We start from the raw sequence: 24,661 nt of genomic DNA on the forward strand, positions 1-24,661 counted from the left end.
TGTCCGATCATTTCACCGCTTTCCAAATGTGCTGTTATCACATCCTTGGTAACTGACTCCAGCAGTTTCCCCACCACCGATGTTAGACTAACCGGTCTATAATTCCCCAGTTTCTCTCTCCCTCCTTTTTTAAAAAGTGGAGTTACATTAGCCACCCTCCAATCCTCAGGAACTAGTCCAGAATCTAACGAGTTTTGAAAAATTATCACTAATGCATCCACTATTTCTTGGGCTACTTCCTTAAGCACCCTGGGATGCAGACCATCTGGCCCTGGGGATTTATCTGCCTTCAATCCCTTCAATTTACCTAACACCACTTCCCTACTAACATGTATTTCGCTCAGTTCCTCCATCTCACTGGACCCTCTGTCCCCTACTATTTCTCTTAGTACTGTTACTCTTCTATGACGAAATTAGGAGCTGGAGGAACTCAGCAGGCCAGGCAGCTATGGAAAAGAGTAAACAGTTGACATTTCAGGCTAAGACCTCCTTCAGGACTGGGGATGGGGGGGGGGGGGGGGCGGGAAGGTACCAGGATAAAAAGGTGAGGGGAGTGGAAGGACATTAGCTGGAAGCTGATTGGTGAAGCCAGGTGGGTGGAAAGATCCAGGCCTGGAGAGGAGGGAATCTGATAGGAGAGGAGAGTGGACAATAGAAGAAAGGGAGGGGACCCAGAGGGAAGTAATAGGCAGGTGAGAAGTAAAAAGTCAGAGTGAGGAATGGAGGAGGGGAGGGTGAGGTTTTGTTCACTGGAAGGAGAAGTATTCCTGAGTCTACGCCCGGGAAAACTGAGAGGAAGCTACTGACTCAATGAAGGAAGCCCTGAACAGAGCCACAGACAGAGGACTTCATTACTGCCTGAAACGCCAGCGGTGTAACGGGCAGTAGAGTTGTTAACTCTCCACAGCAGAGCAGGCAGAAAATCACACCACCCATCTCCACGTACGGCAGGAGCAGGCCAGAATAAATGGACCAGGCCAAAAGGAAGCCCGTAATACTGGAGACTCATCCAGGAAAGAGAGTGGGATTAAAGACAAGGAATGTGAGTTAAGTTTGGGGAATTAGAATGGAATTAGAAGTGGGGCTCCAGTGGATGGAGGAAAGTATTTGATACCACGTTACGTCACATGTTAAGATACTGAGGAGTCTCAAGATTAGACAGAAAACACATAAAATGCTGGAGGAACTCAGCAGGTCAGGAGTGCAGAGGTGGCCTTATAGCGATAGGAATGCACAGAAGACCACTGCATCTTGGGCACAGACGTGAACATACAACAGGCTCGCTGCACTGAGGCCGTGTCCAGCTCCAGATGTTCCATGCGTCATGTCTATGGACTCACCTTTGTTCTGAATTGAACTGACTATTTCTTACATCCTTCACATACATGAGGAGTAAAAAATCTTTACATTATGTCTCCATCTGAATGTGTAATGTGCAATTTATAGTAATTTGTAATAAATAGTATGTACAACAGGACAGTCAATATAACATAGAAATACAGTTGTGTCAGCGTGAATTAATCAGTCCGATGGCCTGGTGGAAGAAGCTGTCCCGGAGCCTGCTGATCCTGGCTTTTATACTGTGGTACTGTTTCCCAGATGGTAGCAGCTGGAACAGTTTGTGGTTGGGGTGACTCAGGTCCCTAAAGATCCTTCAGGCCCTTTTTACACACCTGTCTCTGTAAATGTCCTGAACAGTGGGAAGCTCACACTACAGATGTACTGGGCTGTCCGCACCACTCTGCAGAGTCCTGTGATTGAGGGAAGTACAGTTCCCATACCAGGTAGTGATGCAGCCAGTCAGGATGCTCTCAATTGTGCCCCTGTAGAAAGTCCTTAGGATTTCGGGACTCATGCCAAACTTTTTCAACTATCTATAAGGCGAAAGAGGCGCTATTCACCACACAGCCAGTACGTACAGACCTCGTGAGATCCTTGGTGATGTGTATGCCGAAGGACTTAAAGCTGTTCACCCTCTCAACCCCAGATCCATTGATGTCAATAAGCCTGTCTCCATTCCTCTTGTAAGCCACAACCAGCTCCTTTGTTTTTGCAACACTGAGGGAAAGGTTGTTTTCTTGACACCACTGTGTCGGGGTGATGACTTCTCTGTAGGCTGCCTTGTTATTATTTTAGATAAGGCCAATCAATGTAGTATCATCAGCAAATTTAAGCTGTGGGAGGCGACACAGTTATGGGTATACAGAGAATAAAGGAGGGGGCTTAGCACACAGCCCAGACGGGCACCTGTGTTGAGAGTCAGAGGTGAGGAAGCCTACTCTTAACACCTGCCAGCCATCTGACAGGAAGTCCATGATCCAGCTGCACAAGGCAGGGTGAAAGCTGAGGTCTCTGAGCTTCTTGTCAAGCCTGGAGGGAATTATGGTGTTGAATGCTGAACAGTAAGTCCAAGAACAGCATTCTCACAAAAGCATTCTTCTTCTCCAGGTGTGTAGAGCTGTGGCTATTGCATCATCTATTGATTAGTTGTCAGCAGGTGAACTGTAGAGGGTCCAGTGTGGGTGGCAACATGCTGCAGGTATAGTCCTTGACCAGCCTCTCAAAGCATTTGCTCGTTGAGGTGATTGTGACAGGACGCTAGTCCTTCAGACACAGTCTTTTTAGGTACAGGGACAACGATGGACATTTTGAAGCAGGACAGCACCCTACACTGGGAGAGGGAGAGATTAAAAATGTCAGTAAACACACCTGCCAGTTGTGCCGCGCACATCCTGAGTACCCGCCCTGGGATGCCGTCCGGTCCCGCAGCCTTGCAACTGTCTTTCGCAGCACTGCAAACTGCTGCTTGCTTGCTTTTATTATTTGCACGATTTTTTTTAAACATTAGATGTTTGCTGGATTTTATTTTTTGTTGAGTTCTGTTGAGTTTCTTTGTTTCACGGCTGCCTGTTAGGAGACAAATCTCAAGATGTATATGTACGTACACTGAACTTTACATTTTTTGGTTTCTCTGTCAGAATCAGAATTAGTTATCATCACTGATGGGTTATGACATTTACTTGTGGTACCAGTACAGCGTTGAGATGGCCTCATGGCCCTAGGTACACACAGAAGACCACCAAGGTTGTCACCATATCTCCAGCACAGATGTGATACACGGAGAAGATAGATTTGGGGTTGAGAGGGAAATGGATCAGCCATGATGAAATGGCAAAGCAGACTCAATGGTGAAATGGCCCAATTCTGCTCCTATATCTTATAGTCTTATGCATTAAATAAAGAACTGACAGACACATAGAGCCAAGAAAAGTTTTTATTCAAATAGTTTAACAATTTGTAATGGGTCAAACCAACAAGAACTCAATGTTCTAGTCCATAGTGATCTGGTATAAAAAGCAGGTTATATATTTCACATGTTCAGAAATGTAAAAGTGGGCTACAGTCATCACTTCATCTCACGCCCAACATATTTACATATTCCTGCCACTCTGCAGGAGATTTCAGGTCAAATGTCACACAGGATTTCACAGATTACTAAAAGGTAGAGGAGAGAATGACATGTTATGGATCAGACAAGAAAAAGCAGAGGCAAGACCAAGTGGGTTTCTTTAATCCTAGAGTTAAATTTCTTTACAGTTGATTAGTACCATCTCTCAACTGCGACATCAGGGCACTACTGTCCTGGAGTGGCCTGGATTCAAAGTGAAGGGTCTGGTAAAGTATCAGCACATTTACTGCCCAAAGCAACATACCTTCCCTGACTTATAACCCAACTTCCTTAAGGAGGGGTCAACAGAATCAAGGAAAAAGTTAAAACGTTGTTTACACCTGCCAGCCCATTGTCTTGCTATGCGTATATACCCAATGTCCTAGAGGATACCTGAAAGCTTACCAATACCAGGCCAATGACCATCTTTCAATGAAGAAAACACAGAAAACTCCAGGGTTAGCAGTGACTTTTGTCATGTAACACTTTATTAGAGAATGATTTAGTAAATAGCACCACACAGTGATTATATAGAGAATTAAAAGAACCCCTTTGTACTCGTGACTATTGTAGGCTCCTAGTTTGGGGAATAATTTTTGCTTTAACAACGTTAAAGAGCTTGTTATATGGCTCAGTGCGAACAATGACTGATGGATGACACACACAAAATGCTGGAGGAACTCAGCAGGTCAGGCAGCATCCATGGAGGGAAATAATCAGTCAAAGTTTCAGGTGAAGACCCTTCATCAGGACTGGAAAGGGGGAAGAGGCCAGAGTAAGAAGGTGGGGGAGAGGAGGAGGAGTACAAGCTGGCAGGTGACAGGTGAGACCAGGTGAGGGGGAAGGTATGTCGGTGGGAGAGGGAAGGGATGAAGTGAGAAGTTGGCAGGTGATAGCTGAAATGGGGTGAGGGGAAGGTAGGTGAGATAGGAAGCTGGCAGGTGATAGGTGGAAGAGGTAAAGGGCTGAAGGATGACAGTGGACCATGGAAGAAAGGGGCATCGGAGAGAGATAAGGAGAAGAGATGGTGTAAGAGTGGAGCCAAGAATTGGGAATGGAAAAATAAATTACTGGAAGTCAGAGAAAGCTATGTTCATGACATTGAGAATGAAGATCTAAGCTGAAAGACAAATGGATATAGGATTCCTGTCAACACAAGTACATAACCACGAATGCAAAACCAGAAACGAACTGAACTTTTACACATAACACTAATGAACAGGAGAGAAAGTACAGGATGTGGTGCAAGTGTACTGTATTTTATTCTGGTTTGCATCTTAATCAAAACTCACTAAATTGATGGGATTCACACAGGCAGAAAAATGGAAAAGGAATACTACTAGCAGAGACAAAATAATCATTTGTAGCAGAAGCATGAAATGCAACATGGATGCAAAGAAAAAACAGTTTAGGCAACTTAGAATGTCTGCAATGGTGGAGACCAACTGCTCATGTACATTGTTCTCTCATTCCTTCTAATCATCTGGTCTTACCTAATTCAATGCTCTCCTTTCTAAAGTTAATGGGAGCGGAAATATGGGTCTTGTAGAGCTAGACGGCTTTTAGCTGGATGTCTTAATGACAAAAGGCTGCAAATTCAGAAACAGATCTCAGACTTTAAGACACAGAAGCAGGAAAGCTAGACACCACCTTTGCTTCCTAACAGTTCCCTTCCAACATCTAAAAGCTCTGTATCACAGAGAGAAATATGCTGTACTATTTATTCTTTGCTGGTGTACATATATTCTCAGAGCTTTTTGAACAATGGAGAGGTAACAAAATCCAAACCAATCTCAGGCTAATGCACTGAACATAATTCATTTTATTGAACATCCTGTAGGGACACAAGATCTCTCACCCACTGAGGTATATCAGTCTGATGGGCTGTCCTCACCAATTGACCAGACTATTTGCTTACTTTTATGGTTTGCACAATTATTTTTTCTCTGTCTCTCTCTTTGCACATTGAGGGTTTGCCAGCCTTTTTAATGGGTTCTTTTGGGTTTCTTGTTTTGTGACTGCCTGTACGGAGACAAACCTCAAGGATGTATGATGTATACATACTTTGATAATAAATATACTTTGAACTTTGGACTCTGAGGAACAAGTATGAATTATTAATCACAAAGCATTGGAGGTACTCAGCATCTACAGAGAGGAATAAAGAGCTGACATTTTGGATTGAGAACCTTCACCAGTCCTGATTCCCCTCCATAGCTGCTGCCTGACCTGCTGAGTCTCTCCAGCATTGTTTGTGTGTGTGTGTGTGTGTGTGTGTGTGTGGTAGTTACTCTGGATTTCCAGCATGTGCAGGATCTCCTGAGTTTATGTTCGTCCATCACACACAAGGACACCAGTTTGGTGACGGTGACCAGGCTGTTCTCCTCGTGCACAAGTAAATAGGCATGCTGATCAGATGCTGGCTGTACCCAAGAACCTGCTCTAGAAAAGTGTTCATGACTTGGAGAACATTTAGTGATCACGTCAAAGCACATGGTGAGTTGGGAGTTCATCTGAAGTGGACAATCACATATTTACACATAGGAATCAAATCTGACTGTAGATAATAAAGATAGCCATAAATTACTAACAGTTAATAAAAAGAGTAGCTGAGTACTGAGGATCCCAGTGTGCAAACAGAAGGTGTTCCAGACCTCTGTCTGTCTCCCAGAACAAAAGCTTCAGTACCAACATAACTAAAGTATGAGATGTGCAGAAGACTGGAGATTGCCATCTTGGTGTCACACTGGTCAGTTGTTTATGTTGGCAAAGGAAACGTTCAATATCTTTAAGCAGATATTTTCTTGATTTTTTAAGATTTCCCTTTGGGATAACTTCCATCCCTTTAAACTGGGCCAGTATTCACTGGAGTTTAGAAGAATGAAGGGGATATAATTGAAATCTATTGATGTGAAAGTGTGGATGTGGCAAGGATGTTTTCTATGGTGGGGAAGTCTAAGACCAGAGGGCACAGCCTCAGAATAGAGATGAGGAGCAATTACCTTAGCCAGAGAGTGGTGAATCTGTGTAATTCATTGCCACAGATAGCTGTGGATGCCATCACTGGGTATACTTGGAGTCATAGAAAAGTACAGCACAGAAACAGGCCCTTCAGCCCTAGTCCATGCTGAGCATTTAAAGCAGACGTTGATAGGTTCTTGATTAGTAAGGAGGTCAAAGGTTACAGGAGAAGGCAGGATTATGGCTTCTCAAAGTCCAACCCTACATCCCCGCCTTGAGAGGTGGAAATGGGTAAGGCCAGCCAACAGGCTTCCAGTGAAGCTGTACAGGCCAATCCCCTGTACAGTGGATGCAGAAGCATTGATGAACCCCAACCAGACCATCCACTTCAGAGGACGATGGAGATGGGAGGTCACTGATGGTCTATGCTCCACTGGAGCAAAGAGCCCAAAGCAAGCAGAACGGGGTTGAAAGGGATAATAAGTCAGCCATGATGGAATGCCAGAGCAAACTCAATGGCAGTTTTTCCTAATTTGCTATGTCTTATGGTCTAAACCCAGAGGAAACACCATAAAGAATTCTCAATCATGCTATTTTGACCATTCTGCCCGTTGTTTCTCCAGTATTTTCTGTTTTTTAAAACATAAAGTTGAGTCCAATTTCAGTGACATTAAGGTGTGTGTGTGTGTGTGTGTGTGTGTGTGTGTGTGTGTGTCAGCATGGAGACAGGAACCCTCTGCACAGCTCCAACATACACACCACTGTACAGTGAACCTACACATGATGCCAGTATCTAACCTGTCACTTGGTGTGCATGGTTTCAGTTAGTGTCAAGTCAACATGACATGGACAGATCCTTCCACTGAGTTCCTTTATCCACTTACATTTACTCAATCGATCCAAATTGTAATCAGATGTAGTATTTCCCTTCAATGAGTTTAACTTTTTCTTGTGTTGCCATGGTTGCCAATCACTATCTACGTGACAGGAAACAGGACAATGGTTGTTAAGAGTCGTGCAGTGTGCTTGTACTCCTAGACACCATGCTGCGGACTGACCGGACACAGTTCAGCATCCACAACCCTCCATGTTGCGAGTCCCGGGTCTCATCCTGGCAGTGCCAGGGAGACGGTGAGTGGCAGCCATTGTGGATTGCCCTGAACCGCTCTCTCACACACACCTCTCAGCTGCCGGTCAACAGCGACATTGACGGAGGCCTGGGATCAGGGATCTGTCCTCTCAGCCTAAGAATGATGCATGGCATGGAGGATCTAAACAGATGGGAGAAATAAAAATTACAAAAAGAAAAACTGACCACGAAGTAATCACTCAGAATAGAAGGACATCCCTTTAGAACAGAGATGAGGAAGAATTTCTTTAGCCAGAGGGTGGTGAATCCGTGGAACTCATTGCCACAAATGGCTGTCAAGGCCAAGTAAATGGATATATTTAAAGTGAAGGTTGACAGGTTCTTGATTAGTAAGGGAATCAAAGGTTATGTGGAGAAGGCAGGAGAATAGGTTTGAGAGGGATAATAAATCAGCCATGATAGAATGGCAGGGCAGACTTGATGGGCTGAATGGCCTAACCCTGCTCCTACGTCTTACGTCTCAGCATTTCAGCAAGTTCTGGGAATCCTGAAAACCTCAAAGAAATCCCAGAACCTCTGTACCTGCTGAGCTGGTGGGCGAGAGAGAGAAGAGAATGAGATTTCTGTGACAGATCTATATTTCCAGATTTGCTTCATAGGTGACACAAAATGACAGCGGGAAATGTTCTGCTGTTCGGTTTACTTGCAACTATTTGAAAACCCAATGGAACTCAAAAAGCAATTTTTAATTGCCCTTCAACCTTTGACAATGGGGATGAAAACAACTTCGGTTAAAATAAACCGTACAAGACAAAAAGCAACCCGTTCAATGTAGTAAAATCAATTCATCAGCATTTGACATTAACAATGTTATACAACACACCAGCACAGAAACGTCAGTTGATAGCAGGGCAAAGATAAGTGCATTAAATCGAAACTTCAGGTGAACTGAAACATAACCCCAACTATCACTGTTTAAAAAAAAACTTGGCTAGGAAGTTCCAGCAAACTCAACAGAGCATTCCAAAAATGTTCACCCCTACTTGACTGGGCTAAATATAAAGGAAAGCACAGAAATAATTTAGCATTAAATTCCCTAACAGAAAAAATCCTTGTGTTCTAGGAAGGGAGTCTGGGTCATCCCCACCTCCTTGAGTATGAGCTTAGTGCTGTGGCATTTCAAAAATAAATGGAAATACAATTAATCTGACCATTTTTGGTTTCTCGCAACTCATAATTATAAACTTAGTTTAATAAATGTTCTGAAAGGCCTTGGAAAAACACAGACCCAGGTTTTTCTTCACCAAGTTTCAGAATGGAAAAGTACCAAACGTACATTCAAAAACAGTCAGCTATCCCTGTGCAAACGGGATGAGATAAGGAGGGAAGCACTTCATATGGATTAATAAAGCTCCCTTTATTCAATCCACTGGCAGTCCAGTTGAGGGCCGTGCTTAAGCTAAACTTCTCTTAGACATCAAGAAGAAATCCCTGAATAAGTGCCAATAGAACTGATGGTGAGGCTACAATTTGAATTCAAAACTGGTAAAGAGGCCAATGCTGACCAATGCTTACAAGGTCGACCTTTTCCCTTTGTGAACTTCTGCTGTCACCCTAGTCCTTACTGGTGGAAGAATTTCACTGGCACTGTGATTCTTCACTGTGACTCTTCATTCAAGCACAGTACATCACGAGTGAACTGCATTTCTGGCTTCTAGCTGTCTGATCAACCCAAGCCCACTTTCAGTGCTCGTGGTCATTGGAGAGAAATAAGAAGCAGGAACGAAGTCTGGTTTTCACGTCCGTTTTCCAAACAGGCAGACAAGACTGGGCACAGAACCTAGCCCTTGTGACCCTGGCTAATGTCCCACATGGTCCACGTACTCTCCAAATGGACGCAGTTTCACCTCTAAAAAAATTAATACACTTACTTTATGCCCTGGATCACTGTTTAAGCAGCAAATTTTTTCCACAACTGTCACAACTGGGTTAAACCTTCGAATGCAAGAGTCCCTGTAACTCTTAAGTTAGTAAAACTCTCAATACCATTACTGAGACGCAGGGTTGTCAGACTTGCTCTCCTGGCTTGATGGTGGTTTACTGTTCCAAGGACTGCTACTCCCCAAGGTTGGCAAGTTATGGAAGTCGTCCTCGTCATCGATACCATTGGCTGCATCATACTGGCCGTTCTCTAACCGCGTGATTAGGCGCTCATCCTCGTCACCGAACTCCCCACCCATTAGTGCTGGCTCACCCACAACCATAACGTCCTACAATAAGTAGGTCGCATCGATTACACCACAGCAAAGATGACAATCAAAATGAATTGTTCTGTTTCCCCTACACTTCAACCCTGCACCGATTGAAGCAATTTCTTTGATTGGAATGCAGTAATCCTGCATGTACAACTGGAATGGGAGCGGTAGACCCAGGTATGCTGTCTCAGTTTGGTTCTACTGCTTGTGTCTGCGTGTCTTTCACTCTGCGCGCGTGCATGTGCGTGTCTTCCTATCTACTGTTGTGTCTTTAAATAAACCAGCCAACTACTTTTTTTTGTTAACTAAGCTGAAAAATGGTTTTAGAAATATCAGTTCTGTACTATTCTTAACTCATATGTATATTGTGCTTGTTTAATTCAGTGAGGAGATCTCATTGACCAATCAACTGAGCCCAGATGACTGATGATCAGATCTGTTTCTCGGTACAACTAACATCTCATGCCAATACAGGCACAGGAGCAGTGTGTACAAAGTGTGAACAATCCTACCTCCGGGGCCAATATGAGATTAGTAAACTGACGAAATTGTTCAAATTTCTCTGAATTTTATATGTTTATGAATAAAGAAACAATTTTCTAAAAAGGATATGATTTATATTGTACTTTTCAGAATGTTCCAGAGAGCTTTACAACCAATAAAGCACAATGGGAGATGGCCTTTTGTCTACAGAATGAAATAGGGCCAATCAGCTCACAAGAAAAGTGATAATGCTCTGGTAATCGGTTCGTAACAATACCGGCTCAGGAATACTGAGATTAACTTCCCCGATTTTCTCCAGTCATCATGGAATCTGTTACATCCACCCGAGAGAGCAGAAGGGGCCTCGATTTAATGACTTGATCAAGAAAATCAATGGAATGGGTTTAGAACGGTTCCCACTTGGAGATGGGCAGCAGGCACGGGTGCCAGTAACAGAAAGAAATATTTCACAGTGGTGCACTAGGATGGAAACTGTACTAATGTGAAAAACCCAGAGTATGAAATAGAATGAGTGCGATGCAGACATGACTGAAGTCCACACTGCCTGCAAAAGGGAAGGGGAGCAGGGCATCAATCAACTTTACTGTAACAAGCAATAGCTCAGACTGCAGACAATTCCTATTGGCCTCACCTGCAGTTGACAAGCACATACTGGGCTCTCCACACCTAACAGAGTGAGAGCACAGTGTCCACATGACGATGGGGACCAGAGATGAGGTACCCACAATTTCTGTTTGTTCTTTGGTGAGAGAAACCCAGAAAAGTTTTTGCAATGCAGTAAGTAGGGTGACCATCCACCGGAGCTCTTTAATTCGGAACCGCTTGCGTCCTTTGTGCTTCAACATATGATGAATAGCAGGGTCTCACGTGGTATTTGGTGACTCGGGCACAACAAATTTAAAGGCTACTTTCAGATCAGCTTTAAAAGCTTACAGTCCTTAGGTAAACCAATACATTCCCCTTAGCATTGAAATGTAACTTAGGAAAGAATGTGCTTGCATTCGCTGTTACCCAATGACCATAGCTGGTACTCTCACTGAGGAATCTGGTGTTAAGTTTCACTATTGGCTTAAGGTACACCATCTCCTGTATCTTTTCCACTGACAAAAGGCTTAGCTCCAGTTTACATGCAGCAAGAAACGAACTGCTGGAAGAATTCAACAAGTCCGGCAGCATCTGTGGAGGCAAAGGGATGGCCGACATTTCCCAGTAGCCAAACATTTTGATTCCCATCTCCATTCCGACATGTTGGTCCATGGCCTCCTCTTCTGCCACGATGAGGCCACTGGAGGAGCAACTTCTCATATTCCATCTGGGTAGTCTCCAACCTGATGGCATGAACATCCATTTATCCTTCTGGTAAAATACTTTTCCCTCCCTCTTCTTCTATTCCCCACCCTGGGCTTTTACCTCTTCTCACCTATCATCTCCCACTGGGTACTCCCTCCCTTCCCTTTCTCTCATAGTCCACTCTCCTCTCCTACCTGATTCCTTCTTCTCCAGCCCTTTACCTTTCCCACCCACCTGGCTTCACCCATCACCTTCTGGTCATCCTCCTTCCCTTTCCCCCACCTTTTTACTCTGGTGTTTTCCCCATTCCTTCTCAGTCCTGAAGAACGGTCTCAGACCAAAACATCAACTGTTTATTCATTTCCATAGATCTTGCTTGACTTGCTGAGTTCCTCTAGCATTTTGTGTGTGTTGTTTTGGAATTCCAGCATCTGCAGAACCTCCTGTATTTACAAGAGGAGTCCTGGTTCAGACTCCATCAGCATTGTGTGCGTGTGTTGCTCTGGAATTCGAGAATCTGCAGAATCTCGAGCTCACAAGGTAAGGAATCCTAGTGCAGTGCCTTGACCTGAAATATGAACCATCCAACTGAACATTCACTGATGCTGTCTGACCTACTGAGTTCTTCCAGTGAGTTCTCTTTTTGCTCCAGGTCCCAGTAATTGGAGTCTCTCGTGTTTTCAGTTTGTATGCACATACACTCAGCTGCCACTTTATTGGGTACAGGAGTGGAACACGGTGCAGTCTTCTGCTGCTGTAGCCCATCCACTTCAAGGTTCGATGTGTTGTGCATTCAGAGATGCTCTTCTGCACATCACTGTTGTAATGTGTGATTATTAGAATTACAGTAATCTTCCTGTCAGCATGAACTGGTCCAACCTCTGACCTCAATCGTTAACGTTTTCACCCACAGAATTGCTGCTCACTGGATGTTTTGTTTTGTTTGTCATACCACTCTCTGTAAACTCTAGAGACATTGTGCATGAAAACCCCAAGAGATCAGCAGTTTCTGAGATACTCAAATCATCCTGTCTGGCACCAATAATCATTCCATGATCAAAGTCACTTAGGTCACATTTCTTTCCCATTTTGATGTTTGGTCTGAACAACGACTGAACTTCGTGTCTGTGTGCTTTTATCATTGAGTTGTTGCACCGTGATTGGCTGATTAGATATTTACATTAATGATCAGGCGTACAAGTGTGCCTGATAAAGTGGCCACAGAGTGTAAATCAGTGCTTTCCCCTCCTCCACCCCATTATTCATGAATGCTCTGTATCCATGTATTGTTGACTTTGTCACTGTAATCCCGCCAATCTCTTCTGCTTCCCCTTCCTTGTTGTGGCAGCTAGATCAGGCTTCCATAAAATTAGCAATCACATAATACAACTCAACTTTCGATGCTCATGGATAAAATGTGGATGTAAAAAAAACATGCAGCCCTCAGTTACGTTGGACAATCCAATCTCTGAATTTCAACGACTTCTCTGGATGTCTGTTAAGGATGCAGCTCTAACTTGTCTATCTTCTTTGCTCTCTCAGTTCAATGCCCACTATTGCGGTAATTTGTGCAGAGAATCTTCTCACATGGGGGAGAGGTGGTTATCATCTGTTAATTCTCCTTCTCATGTCAGGTTTGATCTCCAGCTTCCTCTAAGGAAATCTACACAGATTTTAATGAATAAAGTCTCTCTGGATTATATTTAATAAATCTTAAAAGTTATAAAGAGCTACCTTGTACAAAATGTCTGCGGACTGCTCAGTATGAAAAAGTTTCTTTAAAAAAACTTTGATGTGCAGAAATACACCACTTATTGGCCAGAATCTGGCCAAACCACCTTAGTCTTCAACACATTACAGTTTTGCCCTATTTACCAACGTCCTAGAAGCATCAACTAACCACTGGGTAATCCTTGTTCAATTCTGCCAGGGCAGAATCTGAAGGTGAAGTAGTCCAGAGCTCAACCTGGACTATTATAATGTTCTGTCAGCCAATTATTCCATTCCTCAATATTTTCCAGACAAGGCCATTAGCTTTAATGGTCTGATTTTCAAAGTGTAGAGTGAAATGCTGACGGGTTTCAGTCCATTTGCAATCTCTCTGTCCCATAACCACACCAGGCACCGACAGAATCAAAGACTGGTTGGATTCAAGGAATAGAACTCATTTGGTTAGATTCAAGGAAATCCTAACAGCATTAACGTGATTCTTTTAAATGTTTGTCCGCCTTTATATCTACAACATGGAGGGTAGGATGAAAACCAATCTCCTGAGTTTTTGAAGCAGTCTGCCTTGTCCCCAGCTGCCGAAACCCACCTATTGTCTAACAATGTTCTACCTTGGCCTAGATTGGTGCAGGGACAGGGTCACAAACCCTACCCTCTTAGCCCAGCAAGTTACTCTCAGGCTGAACCTGCAAGAGAAGAGGGCACTCTTAATCAAAGGCTCGTCTTGCCAACCCATTCTTCACTTATTCACTACATGCAATTCCTCAAATTTTATTTGGGATTTTTAAAAAATAGTTGGGAACAACTTGTATTCCTTTTTAGGTATCACATCCAATGTATGATACAGGAATCTGCTGTGTTCTTTAGCAAAGGTGTAATAGGTCATTGTTTCCCTGGAGGCTTAAAGATGATCTAACTTCAATCAATGCAAAGGAGAGTGGTCAATACTTTAATTATTAGCAGGTGATGCTTGAGGATCATTTTTCATACAACACTCTCTGGTAACATATTAAAATATTGTCTTATCAAACCAAGTACCAAAATAAACTAAAGATTGCCACTCAATGAGACAATGACATTAATTCTCTCAGCAAAATTAAGTTGTTTATTGTTCCTTTCCGCGTCTCGTGGCGCATGGTGTGGCAATCTTGCTATTTCTTTAGCATTTCTGTCTGTATTTTACAAGGCCGAGTTGCTAGATCAACACTCAGTACAGCACGGATGGAAAGCGTGCAAGGAACCAGTTGGATTGGAACCTGGGATCACTCACCTCGAAGTCCAGTGCTGATGTCACTACACTACCAGCTGACTTCAGCAAAGACTAATATATCAAAATAGTATTGTTCTGGTCATCCATTTTATTGAAGTCTTTGGTAACACAAAATGGGCCTTAGTGGAATGTTTTTGGAAAAGGCAATGATGATGAAAATTTGGTTCCCCTGATACAAGATGCCAATTAACCTACAATGGTGGCTGATCAATGATTTTTGTGCCAGCTGAGGTAGTAAGACAGCCAACTCATTCAGAATCTGGGACTTAGAAATGTGTTCTTTACCTGAGCTCTAACCAAGATTACAGCCTCACACACAAAATACTGGAAAAACTCAGCAGGTCAGACAGCATCAATGGAGGGGAACAAACAGCTGGCATTTTAGTTGAGGCTCTTCATTGGGACTGGAAAGAGTGGCGGGAGGGGGAGAAGATGGAACAAGGGAGAGGAGGAGTGCAAGCTTGAAAGTGGTAGATGAAAACAGGTGAGGGAGAAGGTGGGTGGGAGAGGCAGAATGAAGTAAGATGCTGGGAGAGTGATAAATGGCTGAAGAAGGAGGAATTTGATAGGAGATGAGGATGGACCATGGGGGAGAGGGAAGGAAGAGGGAAACCAGAGGGAGGTGAACAGTAGGAGAGGAGAAAGGGAGAAAGGGGAACCAGAATGGGGAGTGGGAATGGCCTAAAATGTCAACTGCTTATCCCTGACTGATGCTACCTGACTTGCTGCGTTTCTCCAGCACTTTGGTGTTACTCAAGATTTCCAGCATCTGCTGAACCTCTTGTGTTTAAGATTACAGCCTCTGTGCTCAGCATATCAGCCACGTGCTGAACTACAACATTAATCCATCTATTCTCCACAGAAAAGGGCACCACCATTATCACTTTCAAACTTTATAATGTGTACCTTCAATATCACGCATAGTCCCACAGATGGAGCAAACAACTATTGCCAAATTGGGATTCAAGGCAGAAGACTGGGGCAATCCAGATTGAAAGGGAAATTACAACTGGAGTTTAAAACACCAATAAAAGGTGACGTGTGGCTTTAAGGCGAACCTCGGTGAGAGCTTGAGAATTTGAGAAGGTGTGTAAAATTATAATTCATGAACTACAGAATGTAAAGAACACAGCAGGTCAGTGCTACACCAAAAACAGACACCTCTGTAAACCCGACTTCCCACACCTATAGAACATTCAGAGTAAGGAACAGCAAATGTTTCACATGATTGTTAAGGAAAGAAGACAAGAGCTTATTGACAGTTTCAAACACTCAGCTTCCATCTACAATCACAGACTGGTTGAGGATGGCATCTATATTTGAAGGTCAGTAAGCTGCTTGCTGAATTTAAAGGTGTCAAAATGCTTCCACAGAATTTATTAGCCAGTTAGCTTCCCCATCCTTCCGTATAAGCCCATATCTGCACACGAATCCAGCAGACCTGTTTACACAGCACTTGCACTGGCCACTGCATTCTGCTTTTGAATTCATATCCAAATGTGTATCATCTAAGGTAAATTCAGGATTGCAGAACCATAAATAAGAAATAAGACAACTCTTTATTTATCTAGATATTTAAGATTCATGGTTTTATCAGCATGATTTATGATGTCCCTTGGTTTTACCCTCCAAGGTCACCTAAAGCAGGGGTTTACAACCTTTTTTTATGCCATGAACCCCTACCATTAACCGAGGGGGTCTGTGAACCCCAGGTTGGGAACCCCTGATCTAAGGAATGCTTCTACATTTCAGCAATCCTTGCTGAACTGCACATGAATAGTAACTTACCCAAGACCCATGACTAATCCCAACACAACTTGAAGTATTTTTCTACCATGCTCTCCCCTACCACAACACCAGCTATTTCTTTGAGTAACACACACAAAATGATGGAGGAACTCAACAGGTCAAACAGTATCTGCAGAGGAGAATAAACAGTCGATGTTTCAGACCGAACCCCTTCATCAGGGCTGAAAAACTGCGGGGGGGGGGGGGTCAAAAGCCAGAATAAAATGGGGAGAGGGGAGGTGGGGGAGTACAAGCTGGTAGGGGATAGGTGAGGCCGGGTGACGGGGAGGGAGGATGAAGTGAGAAGCCAGGAGGTGATAGGTGGAAAAAGTAAAGGACTGAATGAAAAATCTGAGCTATTTCTTTCTGTAATCAAGTTAAGAAATATATTTTCTTGCTTGCAGTAAGAAATAGCTGGTTCCTATGAGATTCATCTTTTAATCACCTTCCTCATCCTTAACTATTTCAATCCTCTAACTCCCTTTCCTAATGTCCCTGCCTCAACTGTGCACTTTCTGTTACAGTACTATACACTCACACCAGCACCTTATTTCTCTCCTTATAAACATGGCCACAAGTATCTTGTAACAGCCAGATGGGAGTACAAGCACAAATAATAACACTTTTGATGTTCTTAACTCATGGTACATCTGACAGGAATCCACACACAAGTGATATTTTACTTTATTTGAAGGAACTTTGTTTTCAAATTAGTGCCACTTAGCCTCACTTGCAGATAACTGTCTATATTGCCTGACCCTGATCTTCAGTCAATTAGCATTTATTAGTGCAGATAACACTTGAGTAACAGCCAACCGTTAGAGACAGACAACCATCATGAAAGCTGCTCCACACACAGTTGGGGATATTAGCTTTTATCAGGAGTAGCCAGTGGTATAGTATATCAATTTTCTCTGAAGAATTAGAACCAGTTCCGTAAGAACTAGAAAAAGAATTAGGCTATTCGGCCATCGAGTCTGCTCTGCCACTTCATCTTGGCGGATTTATTACCCCTCTCAACCCCATAGCATCTGATACTAAACAACCTCTGCTTCAAATACATCCAATGACTTGTGCTCCACAGCCGTCTGTGGCAATAAAACCTACAGGTTCATCACTCTGGCTCATAAACTTCCTCACCTCCACCCTAAAGGGATGTTCTTGTGTCCTCTGGTCATAGACTCCCCCACTATAGGAAACATCCTCTCCTCATCCACTTTATCCAGGCCTTTCAATATTTGATGGGTTTAAGTGTCAACTTGAGCTAATTTTGTAGCAATGCCTCTACTATTTATCTAAGCCTCATTTATGGAAACACTGTAGACTTGCATTCTGTACTAGAAGAACAATTCTCTCAACCTAACCCGGGACAGAACATTTCAGATGACACCCAGATTGAACGTCCCAGCGGATACGTCACTCACAGATTGCCCAAGGTCTGTGTAAAGAGGCCAGCTGGTTTCACAGTGTTAGCGATAGTCGACTCAGTAGAGAAGGATGCTTACAGGTACCTGACTGGACAGACTGAAGCCCGTGGCAGGACTGCTCTTTCTTTTACTGCCCCCGCTGCTGTTAGTGGATGGCCCCACACTGGATGTGTTGCCCCCGGACTGTTTCCTCTTTCGCCGCTTAGCAGTTGGAGGTCTGACGGGTTCCGCTATGTGAAAATAAGAAAAACAAGCTGAAAAGCTGTTGGAAATTAATTTGAACAAGTGGTTAAATATGGAGCCCATCGCCTATTTCTATTTCTGGGCAACACGTGCAAGCTGCCCAGCACAATCCTCACTGATTTGATGCAAACGACACATTTCACTGTACGTTTCAACGTAGGTGTGACAAGATAAAACTGATCCTTAATCCCCTCTCTTTCATTGAAATCCCAGTGCTCACAAGTAATTACATTCAACATGTGGGTGAGAGATGGTCCAAAGTAAATACCTCTCCTGACCCGAAAGGTGCCATAGTGGCTGGCTGCTGTCCCAGATGGCAGACACAGTGACGCCGCAGAGAGTGTGGAACATTCACAGATCAGTGTGGTTCTGATCTCAGCTTCCATGTGTGGAGTTTGCACGTTCTTCTTATAACTGTGTGTTTCCCCCCATGTGCTTTTGTATCCTCCCACATCCCAAAGACAAATAGAATATCAATTGTCCACTGTAAACTGGAGGTGGTTCATGAGAGAAGCTGGAGGGGGTTGTTAGCGGGGGACTAGGTCACTGGGAAAAAAAAACATGTCACAGAGCCACCAATAGGGGTTCAATGCCTTCACAGGCAGCTTGTACGTTCTCCCCGTGACCGCGTGGGTTTCCTTCCACAATCCAAAGACGTGCAGGTTAGGGTTAGGATTGGTGAGCTGTGGGCATGCTATGTTTGCACTGGAAACATGGCGGCACTGGGGGGCTACCCCGGTATGTCCTCGGACTGCATAGGTCGTTAACGTAACTGACACATTTCACTATATGCTTCAACGTACATGTGACAAATAAAGGTAACCTTTCTCATCTTTACTGGTACCTTTCTGCAGATATTCCCAGCCACCGGCAACATAGGCTCCTCTGCCACTTACCGGGAGGAGCCACCATCCGCTGCCACTTCTGAAACAGGCAGGTCTTCAGACAGTCTCGAGGGCTAAGGTTATAGGTTTTGTGTCTTGACATCAGTTCCTGCATTGGCTCCAAAATAACGCAGAGCTGGATTGTGCAAAAGCAAAATAAATAGATAAATAAATCACACAATCTGTCCAAGATAGTTGATTTTAGAACCAGTTTTATCAGTTTTTACAGCAAAGTCCTAGACACAAAACGTGCCATAAATACCTCTTACTGCAACTTTCTTTGTTCCCCGCACTTCTATTACATACACATTATTAAGAAAAATCCAAGGAAAATGCCTTTTTCTCAACTGTGATCCGATAACATGAATCCGCAAGTTTGAGAAGAATTCTGTTGTCCGGTTGAGTGATCGTATCATCATCATGTGCCATGACGTATGACACAGGTGACTATGGTCTCATGACCATGATTATTCTTGGCATATTTTTCTACAGAAGTGGTTTGCCATTGCCTTCCTCTGGGCAGTGTCTTTACAAGATGGGTGACCCCAGCCATTATCAATACTCTTCAGAGATTATCTGCCTGGAGTCAGTGGTCACATAACCAGGACTTGTGATAGACACCAGTTACTCATACGACCATCCAATACCTGTTCCCTTGGATTCACGTGACCCTGATCGGAGGGAAGCTAAGCAGGTGGGGAGCTAAACATCTTGTCCAAGGGCGACCTGCAGGCTAGCGGAGGGAAGGAGCGCCTTACACCTCCTTTTGTGGAGACATATCTCCACCATCTTGCCACCTTATTACACAGTCATATCAGGAAAAATCCAAGGAAAACACTTTTGCTACAAATGTGATTTGGTAACATGAGTTTCAGAAAAACACTGTTGTCCATCTGGGTGAGCCCAGGGTTTGAAAGACTTCACAACTTTAGCCTTATCCCTTCCTCAACTCCATCCCCCAAAAAAATCCTATAATCCTTTCTGAAAGACAGTGACTTCTTTATTTTGTTAGGACCAGAGGCATCCATCAGAAACCACAGAATTTGCCAGAATTGCTTCAGCGCGACTGGAAAATCATTTTGATGCAGTCTACGGCCTGTTGAAAGTCTCAGATCTCACTTCTTGTAATGGAACCACTTCAAAACAAATGGGTTTGCTCCTGCACCTGCACTTTCTACCGCAGTCTGCAACTGAGTTTCTATTCATGGTGACAACATACTGAACACTTTTGTAAAACCACGAGGTGGTCTGGTAAAGACATCAGTATCTGCCTATGGAAAAACAGGCACAAACAACAGCTCTTATTACATCTTTTAACAGGCTGCAGGCAGATACTGTTCTCTAACATCTCCTTTCCTAACTTCACTCTTTACTGATGCCTTATTTAGCTCCAGAACATCTCTGCAGGAGTTGCTAGGCCCAACCACCTTCAGCTGCTTCATCAATAACTTTCCTTCCATTGAGATGGGATGCATTACAGTCTTCAACTCCACTCACAACTCTTCAACAAATGAAAGCAATTCAAGAGAGATCTGGACAACATTTGAATGTGGGCCACAAGTAACATCTGTACTAGAAAATTGACAAAGACAATCTCTAACAAAAAAGGATCTACCCATCTACTCCTGATATTGAATGACATTATCATTGCTGAATCCCCTACCACCAACAATCTTGTCCAACAGCTCAATGGTGTTGTGATTGTGACTAACTCACCAGAGAAACTGGTGAATATGAAAGTCTTTATCCATCACAACAAGCAGGCATTTTCTTGGGGAGACCCTCTTGGTAGTCTCCCAAACTCAAAGAACATCAAGATTTTATACTTTTGAAGGCAATGGTAACAGTAGGTATTTCAATATAATTTCGGAAGCTACACTGACATTGATTTCTTCAACATTTTGTGTCTGACAAATGATTCCTTTGAGAAACCAAATTGTAATTGATAAGACACCTCTGAAGGTTTAAACACCTTTGCTGAGACAAACTAATTCACACAAGTGCTCTAAAAGCTTTAGGACAGGGAACCTGGACCCCAAGATAAGTGCTGTACGGGCTGTCTTTGAGTACACAGATATCCCAACTATTGATAAATTAGCTATGCCTGTGACCATGCTTGATGTGCTGAGTGACAATATCAGTCTGGTCTGCAAGCTTCCTTGAACTTGGTTACAATAGCGTAAATAATTTAGCTCATAGCTGGTTTGACACAGGCCAATTAACATGATGTTTAACGTTCGGCCAATACACTCATGGTGGCCACTTCGCCAACCATATCTCTGAGCAGCCAACCTGCAGCAGTAATTTTACTGAGTGGATTTCCTGAGCATGCCCACAAAAAGAAACTAACCTCAGGTTCATATATGGTGAAATATGTGCTTTGAACTTTGCTCCACAGGCAGTACTGTTTCTTATCAAAACTATCCTTAAACTGATTATTTCTAAAGCAATTTTAAACAATAAAGACTTAATTAATATTTGCCATGTTCTTATAATTCCATAACTCCTGAGCAATCCCCAACAGATGGGACCACATTTATTCAAGGGACCCTACTGTTTCACCACCAACTTCTCAAAGGTAGTTAGAGACGGATAGCAATGCTGATCCTGCCAGTAATGCAGAGATCCCAAACACTAACTAAACAAGACAGAACTGCATTTACACACAAAAATAAATTCCTGTCAACGCTTAAGAACAGGTGATCAGTTTCAAACACTGACCAGGCGGAGCACAGTAAGATGGGCAAATGCTTTTTAATCCTATCAGGTTAGATTCGGTACTTTCAATCACAAGAACTGCCTCTTCATCGACTTCAAGAACTCTACTAAGTGTCCCGACAGCAGAGAAAAGTGCCTGTTTCATACCAAATAATTCTAAATTTAAAATAAAAACAGAAGTCTTGACTCATAGACCTCAGCTACCACTTGAGTAGCCACACTTACTCTGAGGTAGTTAAGAGTGAAGTTCGAGAGGCCAGAGCGGGTGATACTATTGGATAGCTGTTCCAACATTGGAGGATCCTGGGCCTAAAAGAAATAACACAACAGGATCAAAACCACAAAATGTTTTTCCCAAGATCATCATCTCTGTGCTTCAAACTATCACAACTTTATACCTCACTTAATACTTTGTTGGTAAGTACAGCCAATTCAAATCCCGATTACAACCAAGGATAGTGTATGACATTTAAGAAAATATCTACTTGTTCAAGTGGACAAAAGTGAATTTAATCAGCTTTGTACATAATACTATAGAGAGACATCAGAATATACAGGCAGCACAGTAGTATAGTGAATAGTACAATGCTTTACAGTACCAGGGACCCGAGTTCATTTCCCACTGCTGTCCACAAGGAGTTTGCGCGTTCTCCCTGTGACTGCTTGGGTTTCCTCCAGGTGCTCCGGTTTCCTCCCACAGTCCAAAGGCATACTGGTTAGTAGGTTACTTGGTCATTGTAAACTGTCCTGTGGTTAGGCTAGGATCAAATTGGGGGATTACTGGGCAGTTCAGCTCAAAGGGCCTGTTCCCTGTTGTATCTCTATAAAATAAATATTATGCAGAGTGCAACAAAAACCTTTATTGTTCTTTTCCCTCTACACATTCCAAAAGTCTGAACACTGACTAATGAGCCTGCCTTGATAGTCTAAGTTTCGCCAAGCATACTGCTCACGCACATAAAGAGTTAAACATTAACAACATCATTCAGATGTTGCAGAAGTCACATTTCAGGAACGTGGGAATTGGTCGCTGCTATGCTGTGATCATTCCATGATCTCAGAACACCTTGTGGTCATTCAATGTGTGGAAGATGTTTTTATTTTGCCCGCCACATGGCAAAGCATTTAGCGTGACACCATTATAACTCAGGGCATTCCAGCATTTGGAGCTCAGCTCTGGCGTTGTCCATGAGGAGCTCGTACGTTCTTCCCTGTGAACTGTGTGGATTTCCTCCGGGTGCTCTGGTCTCCTACCACATTCCAAAGACGTAATGATTAGTAGAGTAATTGATCATTGTAAATTGTCCTGTTTTAGGCTAGGGTTAAATCGGTGGGTTGCTGGGTGGTGTAACTCAAAGGGCCAGAAGGGCCTGTTCTAAGCTGTGTCTGTAAATAAATAAACAAATCTCCCAGTTTCATTGGTAATGAACTTTACTTTGCAAGGTGACAAATAATAATGTGGTTAGTTATACAAAATACTAAAATATAAAATGAAAACAAAATGAATTCATTTTTTAAAGTTTTTTTTCCTAATATCAAACCTGCCACTAACAGAATAAACTCTATGACTACAAAGTCAGGTAAACTTTCAGGAATGTACACTCAGTGGCCACTTTATTAGGTACACCTGCCTAATAATGCAAATATCTAATCAACCAATCATGTGACAGTAGCTCAATGCATAGAAACATGCAGATACAGTCAAGAAATTCAGTTGTTGACAGCAGAATGAGGAACAAACACGTTCTAAGAGATCTTGACTGTGGATTGATTATTGGTGCCAGACAGGGTGGTTTCAGTATCTGAGAAACTGCTGATCCCTTGGGATTTTCATGCACAGCAGTCTCTGGAGATTTCAGAGAAACATGCAAAACACAAAAAAAAACATCCAGTGGGCGGCAGATCTGTGTGCGAAAATGACCTGTTAATGAGAGAGGTCAGAGGAGAATGGGCAGACTGGTTCAAGCTGACAGGAAGGTGACAGTAACTCAAATTACCATGCGTTACAGAAGTGGCATGCATCTCTGAATACACAACACGTCAAACCTTGACGTAGATGGGCTACAGTAGAAGAAGACCACACCTGGTTCCATTCCTGTACCCAATAAAGAGGCCACTGTGTGTATTTTTGTCATGTACCCTCTTTTGTAGGGAGCTGCCTTTTAGGGTGGCTTTCCGTAACACCATCAGTGAATACATCTTCATGTGGTGTTAGACTAACCAGCTGAAACCACTTTTAAGTAAAAGTCAGATACTCACGTGCGTTGCAAGGATGCTGCGTGAGAGGAGTTCACGATTTTGTCTGATATTAAAATGCCAATTCTTTATGCGCATCAAATCATCAAAGGTAAATTCAAGGTAGAGGCGACCTTCTGTACACACCTGGATAAAGAGACAGGTGCAAACTGAATGACACAACACCTCATTCAACTTCAATTCATCAAGGCTATGGTTCATAATCAAACTGTCTCTTAAATTCATAATTTATCAGTCTTATCCTGCATCCTTGTTCTACCAGTACCAACACACACAAAATGCTGGAGGAACTCAGCAGGTCAGGCAGCATCTATAGAGGGGAATTAACAGGGAACACTTGGGCCCGAGACCATTCATCAGGACTGGAATGGAAGGGGGCAGAAGCCAGTATAAGAAGGTGGAAGGGGCGGGGAAAGAGTACAAGCTGGCAGGTGATAGGTGGGACCAGATGAGGGAAAAGGTGTGTGTGGGGGTGTGGTGTTGCTTGAAGTGAGAAGCTGGAGGTGATAGGTGGAAGAAGGGCTGGAGAATAACGAGTAGGATTCATCTGATGAAGGGTCTCAGCCAAAAACGTCAACTGTTTATTCTCCTCCAAAGATGCTGCCTCACCTGCTGAGTTTTTCCAGCATTTTGTGTGTGTTACTCTGGATTTTCAGCATTTGCAGAATCTTGTGTTAATGTCCTTGTTCTATTAAACTCTGCCTCTCTGTTGTCCTAGATACTATTGCTTGGGCCCTGGACCATATTTTTCAATAAAAACTACACCAGAATTTGGTCCAAAACATCGACTGTTTATTCC

The 24,661-nt window shown here is 43.2% G+C and overlaps 1 protein-coding gene across 9 annotated transcripts in view; it reads right to left on the minus strand.

Moving 5' to 3' along the window:
- Positions 1–3,256: 3,256 nt before the first annotated feature.
- The window catches only part of LOC140201920 (LIM domain-binding protein 1-like), a 38,104-nt gene continuing 16,699 nt past the window's right edge, over positions 3,257–24,661 (minus strand). For 3 of the 9 annotated variants that reach the window (XM_072266730.1, XM_072266722.1, XM_072266721.1), the window contains exons 7-11: positions 23,866–23,988; positions 21,832–21,915; positions 18,901–19,024; positions 17,846–17,991; positions 8,227–9,769 (exon numbers count right to left, since the gene is read on the minus strand). In XM_072266730.1, the coding sequence (XP_072122831.1) occupies positions 9,548–9,769; positions 17,846–17,991; positions 18,901–19,024; positions 21,832–21,915; positions 23,866–23,988 (699 nt within the window). In that variant the 3' untranslated portion in view covers positions 8,227–9,547. The other 6 variants (XM_072266728.1, XM_072266724.1, XM_072266725.1 and 3 more) reach the window with 6 other exon arrangements.

Source organism: Mobula birostris, chromosome 8 (genome assembly GCF_030028105.1).
Source record: "Mobula birostris isolate sMobBir1 chromosome 8, sMobBir1.hap1, whole genome shotgun sequence".
NCBI classification, from domain to species: domain Eukaryota; kingdom Metazoa; phylum Chordata; class Chondrichthyes; order Myliobatiformes; family Myliobatidae; genus Mobula; species Mobula birostris.